At 47.4% G+C, this 7669-nt stretch overlaps 1 protein-coding gene across 1 annotated transcript; it reads left to right on the plus strand.

The window, feature by feature from the left end:
- The first annotated feature begins 5918 nt into the window (after positions 1-5918).
- Positions 5919-6866, plus strand: LOC121444086 (testis-expressed protein 19.2-like). The gene has a single exon (XM_041645841.1). The coding sequence runs from the start codon at positions 5919-5921 to the stop codon at positions 6864-6866; it is 948 nt and encodes a 315-aa protein (XP_041501775.1).
- The last annotated feature ends 803 nt before the right edge of the window (positions 6867-7669 follow it).

Below are 7669 nucleotides of genomic sequence, written 5' to 3' on the forward strand. Positions count from 1 at the left end.
GCTTCCTCTCCTGATCCTTCTTTTTGACTCCAGAGTATCGGAGGCACTGATCCTTAGGCAGCCCCCATTGCACCAGATCCCTGGGAATATGAAGAGCCAGTGATTGCCTGTTCTGAGCCTCAGGGGAACGGTTGGTCCAGAATTTTAGGGGAGCATCTGGGACAGTCTAGAGGCTTTGTGACCTCAGAGGGAAGTCTGGCATGCTTAGAGCAGGAGTTTAGCTGGGCCCAGCTGACTGTTCAGTGAAGGTGAGGACTAGGTTTATGTTAGGTGGGTTGTTCTGTATCGGGTGTCCTGGGTGACTAGTCAGAGCTCTTGTCCAGTATAGGCATGGCCTCCTAGGCTCTGAATGACCTGGTGTTTGCAGTAGTTAGACCCTGTCTTAGGGGGTCAAGATACCAGATTTCAGGCTTAACTGTACAGTGTACTTATACTGTTTAATTTTATTTTCTTCTTTCGCTGTTTCTGTTGAATAAAGTTGGTGTTTTAAATTTTATTATTTGATGTGGATGGTTTTCCCTACACATGGTGTCTTCATACCTGGTACTGCAGCAACCAGAAGAGGCCCTGGAGCCTGTGGTTACCCAGTTATTGGGTAGCTAACTCTCCCTTCCAAACTGGGTCTGTCCCATCTGTGGTTCGCCCTCTCTCCCTCCTGGTGAAGCATCCATCACAGCAAATGCTTTGTTGTTTCGTCTTCATTATTTAATTTTACTTTTATTATTGTGTGTGTTTGAGATTGTGGGTGCACACACGCCACAGTTCACGTGTGGAGGTCAGAGGACAACTTTCAGGAGTTCACTGGATCGCTCAGGTCATCAGGTAGAGATTTTACCTATCGAGCCTTCTCAGTGGTCCTTCAACTCCCCAAACCCCCCTTTTTATGCAGACTCTTTTTGGGTAGATTTTGTATTGTTTTGTTTTCTTTTGTTAAACAGGGTTACTGTGTCTTTTTGGAGCCAATCCTGGAACTTGCTCAGTAGACCAGAATGGCCTTGAACTCCAGAGACCTGGGTGCCTGCTTCAAGGAGTCCAGAATTTTTTGGGTTGAGGAGGATGGGGAGAAAGGGTTTGTCTGGCTCACACTTCCACATTGCTGTTCATCACTGAAGGAAGTCAGGACATGAACTCAAACAAGACTGGAACTGAAGGCAGGTAACACTCTCAACAGCTGAACCACATTCTCTATCCTCACAATCATTAACAAAGAAAAAGAGCAGAAAACTATTAACAGTCACACCTGTGTAACAACCTGCACAGGTAAGAAGGTCATGCACCAGAGAACACTTCAAAGCATCAGGACATAAAATGTGGAGATAAACCCACCTATGGTTTGCACTGGGCAAACATCCCATGTCAATTGCAGATGATGTGTGAGCCTGCAGCCTCCTGATTACTCAGCCAATGAGGAAAGAGGGGAAGAAACCACCTTGCAGGGTTATAAATGCAGGGCACACTCCACTCCCAACACCCCACCCACGTATGTGCACAAGCAGGGGCTTCCTCCTGCCCATGGATTTCTCACAGACCACGCTCAAACACCTTTTTTCTCAGAAATCCTTTATTTAGTGGGAAATAGAGTTAAAGCGCTGCTCTCTGACTCAGGCAGAAAAACAGCAGCAATGGTCTGCGCGTGTCATGTTCAGAAGAGGAAAAGGGAAGTCTGTGTTAGAATTGGCTAGGCTGCAGTAGAGTATTTGGATTGGGCATGTCAATCAGGTGAACCAAACGGGCCTTTAGCCTGCTGGACTTCTGTCCTCATCCTCAGGAAGGATTGTGGCATAGGAAAGTATCCATTACGGGAACAGGCCTTGCTGCTAGCCTTGGGGATGTAATCTAACAGGTTTGTTTAGCTAAAGCAGAGAAGGACAAGGCCTGCTACAGCCGTGTTTGCCACACTTGCACTGGACAGAATCCGTTCAAAAAGTTTATAAATTACTGTGCTTAAGAGAACTGTAAAGCCAAATTAGAATGGAAATGTTAAGGACTGTCTAGTATTCTTTTTGTAATTACCTGTTCTTGAACTATTTTAACAGAACTGTTCTTTATGCAAGTTAATATAGGTCACCATGTGGCACAAATTCTAATTGTCTTAATAATAAAAACCCAAAGGAGAGGGCGGGGGATGGGGAGTGAGGGGAGGGGAGGGAAGTGGAAATTTTCAATAAAAAAATAAAATAAAAACCCAGAGTCAGATATTGAGGTAAATGTAGAAAGAACAGGAACATAAAGAAGCCAGTCACTAAAAAAGAGACTTTTACCTCTACCAAATCCTTATACTGAAGGGGGAAAGATTATGTCTCTAACAAATCCTCAATCTGAATGTTCATATTGAAAGCCCTGAGTTCCTGTCTCCTCCCACCTTATGTTCCTCTCTCTGCCCATCCATATCACTCCTGTCTCCACCTCCCTGGTGCCGGGATTAAAGTCATGTGAAACCAAGTGCTGGGCTCAAATGTGTGACTCTGTTTCTCTTTCTGACTGATTCACTATTGTGTAGAGAGGAGCACCCTTTAACTCCCAGAGACCCATCTGCCTCTGTCTCCAGGGTGCTGGGATCAAAGGTGTGAGCCACCACAGCCTGGCCTCTATAGCCAAGTAGTGTGGCTAGCTCCCCACTCTGATCTTCAGGCATGCATTATTTGTTAGATCTTAAACAAAATATCACATCATGAGGTTAACTGCTAATTTTGCTTCTGTAAAAGAGAGCTTGTATTACTCAAGATGACGTTCGGCTTATCTGTAAATAAATGTAGATCATAGATGTCAGCCTGGCTCCTCTAGGTGGCGTTCTAGCAAGGGTGGTTCCAACAATTTGTAGGGGACTCTTTGCTCTCAGGAGCCCTGGTGAAATCTCCATGACACTGTAGCCATTTCCTCTCAAGCCAGAGGAGAAGCACTTCCTCTGTGGTCTAGCAGAGAGACTGCTGGGATATGATTAGTGCCAAAATACAAAGACACGATTGGCTAAAACAAAAACCCTCATTTGCATGTGAGGCACACTATGAGTGGTTGAAACACACACTTTCATTAGCAGGTGAGATAAGCTATGATCAGCGCAAACCCCATTCTCTGGCTAAATTAAGGTTGTTCAAGCTTATAAGAAGCATTATGGTATAGCCTATTGTGTGACTCTTTTGATACTGCAGTATTGGGGCCAATAAAAGGCTGCTCTGTCTCTGTCTCTCTCTCTCTTTCTGAAATAGGGTCTCACTATTCTAGCCCTGGTTGACCTGGAACTTGCAATGTAGACCAGCCTTGTCTCAAAGAAAGAGACCCAGTCATGACTTCCAAATTATGGAACTAAAGGCATGTACTTCTATGTTCAACCTATAAATTTATTTATTAATATGTATATTTAGGTATGTTTGCATGCTTAAACGTAGGTGTTCACATATCTGATCAGATGCCAGAAGACAACATCAGGTGTATTCATCATTCTCCATGGTCTGGTTTGACACCAGGTCTCTTTCTGAATATGGACCTTGCTGATTCCAGCAGACATGAACTCCTGGGATCCTTCTGTCTTTGCCCTCTGCGCCACAGTGTTGGCATTACAAGCACTTGCCACCACGCTCAGGATTTTTTTGCATGGGTTCTGGGGAGCAATGGTTGCAAATCAAATGCTTTACCTCCTGAGTCATCTCCCCAGAATTTTGAAGGACCTTGCAAATGATCGTTTCTTATCTACTTTAGTAGTGCGGGCTGAGTTGGTAACATGAGGAAAGCAGCCCAGAAGTGGGGGCATGGCAGCAGTGGTATGTTAACTTCTTTTTGGTTGCTGAGATGAAATATCATGACCAATGTAACTCACAGTAGAAAAAAAAAGTTTCTATTATACACCAGATTGACAGAGGAGAAGGCAATGGGGCGGGGTAGGATGAACAGGAAGGCGAGAGACACATCTCTAGCTACAAACATGGAGATGAGAGAGCAAACTGAAGCAGGTGGGGTTAAGAACTCTCAAAATCTCAAAGGCCACCAGCAATGACATACTTCCTCCAGTAAGCATGCATCCCCATAAACATCCCCAAAGCAGCCCCACCAACTTGAAATCAAGTATTCAAATACACAATAATATGGGGGACATTGTCATTTAAACCCCACAGGTCTTGACAGTTGAACAGTAAGGCCCAAAGGCGAGAGCAAGGAGAGACAGCTGGCTAGTTGAAGCTGAAGAGGAGACAGCTGAGCAGTTCAAGAGCTCACAGACACAAGGTTGATAAGGGAGAGGGGCGAGGAGGAGGAGAGAAGACCACACCGGGCCTGTGAAGAGTTCCAGGTATCTGTCAAGCTCACAACTGAACATAGCAGCTTTCCTTGTCAAACTCCCAGAGAGCAGCACAGTATTCTTCAGGAGGTGAGTGGATAAACAGAGGTCTATCCAGTTAATGGAATATTACCGAACCCTGGAGTGAAACTAGCTTCCTGCTGCCCCGGGGAAAGCTAGCTGTATGTTCCCAAGGGACGAAACTGAGATAGTTTCTTGTTGCTTGTGACCAGCATGTGCCATTTTGGATAGGCCAAACATTGCAGAATGCATGTCATCGATTCTAGTTCATGGTAATAACAGAGTGCCAAGGGCCACATGTAGAGACAGTGAAATGGTGCCATGGACCTGTGGTGGCAGGTGCATGTCATCATCCCCATGTCCTAACCTGGGCAATGTCCAGAGTAGACAGTGGGCACCTGCTTGCAGTGAAGACACCCACAGTGCTGCTCCCAGATTTAAACAAACAGATCTCAGGGAAGAGCAAACTCAAGAGAGAGGACAATGGGATCCCCGTATTCTCTCCCTGATTTTTCATGGAATCCCAAAACCCTTACAAATAAACTCCAAAAAGAATTTCTTCAAGAGTTGTTTCAGAAAGAAAAGACCTGGAGAGGGAAAAATATGTTTAAAACTCAGTCAAGGGCCTAGTTAACAGTTTCACCTGTATTGAAGAATTTTTTCTAAAGAGATGGGGAAAAAGGCATCCTCTTATCCAAACAAGAGAAGCCACAGGTCCAGGTCTTCATGTCCCTCGAAGGGATAGTGACCCAGGGACATAGGGCACCCCAAGGCTGCCTAGAGGAGGCAGAGGGACTCTTGGGTGTGATCAGGGAAGCAGCACATGCGTCCTGTGAGCGGGCGCCACAACATATACACACCTGGGGAGAGGGGACCAGGGTGACTCAGTGCCTTAGCTTTCTGCATTTTGGGGCTCAAGGAAGACATGTAAATGAGCTGGAGCATTATGGGTATTGGCCCTTTATGAGGTCCTGGTGTTGTGGTGGGGCAAGCCTTCAGTCAGTCAGTGTCAATTAGTAGGCTGACTGGGAGCTGAGCCAGGAAGCCAAGGAAGGGAAGGGCTGAAGGCATGGTGAGTGGGGACTGGTTGTGTGGGATCGCCTGCACCGAGAGGGTGGATATTGTTCTGGGTTGGCCTCCTTCACTGGGTGGCCTCACCCACGTGTGAAGTTGGGGGTCATGAGCCCTGAGGAAGCTGCTGTACCTGGGTCTGTGGTTAAGCAGTTCCCCAATCTGTTCAAGGTGAACAGTGAGAAGCAGGGGACCGGACCCCAGCTCTCCTCCCTTCTGGGATCTCAGCATCCTGCTCAGCAGGGGGCACCAAGCCTCATTCTTTCTTTGCCTTTCTAGCCTTTCAGACATTGGAGCAAGTGTGAAGCTGGAGAAGTTTCTGGAATCTCAAGACTGTCCACTTCTCCAAGGAGGGAGCCATTGAATTGGCACCCAGATCTTGCGCTACTTCCCCATAGCTTGGAGCCCAAAATACCCGAGACCCCCTACTGCACCCCATTTTCTCCTATTCTCAGCTTTTCCCGCCTGGCCCCAGCATCACATGGTCTCCAGAGACTGAAACCATCAATCAAGTCTTCCTCTCTCCGTCCATCAGCTACAGGCAGGCTGTTTGGCCATGTGTCCCCCAGTCAACGTAGGCCGTGGGGCCAAGGGCATGTCCTGCCTCTATGCGGAATGGCTATACCAGCTTGTCCATGGAGACCAGATGAAGATCTGCTTTGCTTGCTTCAAGGCAGCTTTCCATGCAAATAGAAGATTGCTGGAGATGGAATACTTGGAAGGGCTACCGTTGCAGGATAAGTCCCAGGAACTGTCAGAGGAAGAATCTCAGCCTGAAGATTCTGAGGAAGAATCTGGGCCAGAGGAGTGGTCAGGGCATATCTGTGCAGGATGTCTAGAACATCTGTCTGATAGCATCAGTGGTCATTCAAGTCCTGGCTTTCTGAGTCCAGGCTCTGTAGGGTCAAATCTGGAGCCTGAGGAAGCTGTACCCCTGGACCCAGGCCCCGAGGATACTGACTGGAATCAGCCCCTTCCCTGGAGATTAGGTAGCTTCTATCCCTGCCCCCACCAGTGCATTATCCCCCCTCTGTCCTTGTGGGATGTTTTCAATGTGGACCCATATCCTGAGCAACCTGTATTGTTGGAGTTGAGCCCCCTCTGGCCCATGCACAGTGGAGTAGAATCGTGGTTGGCAAAACTGGATTTCAACTTGATGTTGTATGGCTGGGGTACCGCTTGCTACTTACGGTCAATGATTCCTTTATGGGCTGTGAGAACCCAGGTCAATCGCTGGCAGGTGTTGCTGGACCCTAAAAGCTTGTTGCGGGCCCACCTGGAGACTGTACCTCGAAAGCTGGACCTGGAACGCTATAGACTGAGCATCCTGGAGTACTCACACTCAGGGCTGGGGTTAGAGCTCGTGCCTGCTGACTTCACCCTGCGGAAGGGCGGCTTCAAGGTGCACTCCTACCTGCCCTGGCACACGGACACCCCAGAGGAATGGAGCTGGGAGCCAGAAGAGAGATTGTTTGTCGATGATATTTTTATTCTGGATGACTGACATCTTCCTCTCCTGAGCCTTCCTTTCTGACTCCCGAATATCTGAGGCACTGATACTTAGGCATCCCCATTGCCCCAAGTCCCCTGGGAATATGAAGATTCAGTGATTGCCTGTTCTAAGCCGCAGGGAACTGTTGGTCCAGAATTTTAGGGGAGCATCTGAAACAGTCTAGGGACTTTGGGACCTCAGAGGGAAGTCTGGCATGTTACAGCAGGAGTTTAGCTGGGCCCAGCTGACTGTTCAGTGTTTGGAAGGTGAGGACTAGCTATATGTGTAGGTGGGGTGTTCTGTATCTGGTGTCCTGAGTGACTAGTCACAGTCTTGTCCACTCTGTGCATGTCCTCTGAGGTGACCTTGCGTGTGCTGTAGTTAGATCCTGTCTTAGGGGTCATGAGGCCGGGTTCCAGGGCTAACTGTATGGAGTATTTATGCTGTTGGTGTCCTGTGTGACTAGTCAGAGTCTTGTCCACTCTGTGCATGTCCTCTGAGGTGACCTGGCGTGTGCTGTAGTTAGATCCTGCCTTAGGGGTCATGAGACCGGGTTCCAGGGCTAACTGTATGGAGTATTTATGCTGTTTGATTTTATTCATGCCTCTTTCGCTGTCTCTGTTAATAAAGTTGGTGTCATATATTTTATTATTTGACGTGGATGGTTTTCTCTTCACATGGTGTCCTCATACCTGGTATTGTAGCAGCCAGAAGAGGGCATCAGATCTCCTGAGGCTGGAGTTATTGAGAATTTTGTTTTTCTTGTTTTTTTTTTTTTTTGGTTTTTCGAGACAGGGTTTCATTGTGGCTTTGGA

Source organism: Microtus oregoni, unplaced genomic scaffold, assembly GCF_018167655.1.
Source record: "Microtus oregoni isolate MIOR12 unplaced genomic scaffold, Mior012 000117F_ref0000505, whole genome shotgun sequence".
Classification (NCBI taxonomy): domain Eukaryota; kingdom Metazoa; phylum Chordata; class Mammalia; order Rodentia; family Cricetidae; genus Microtus; species Microtus oregoni.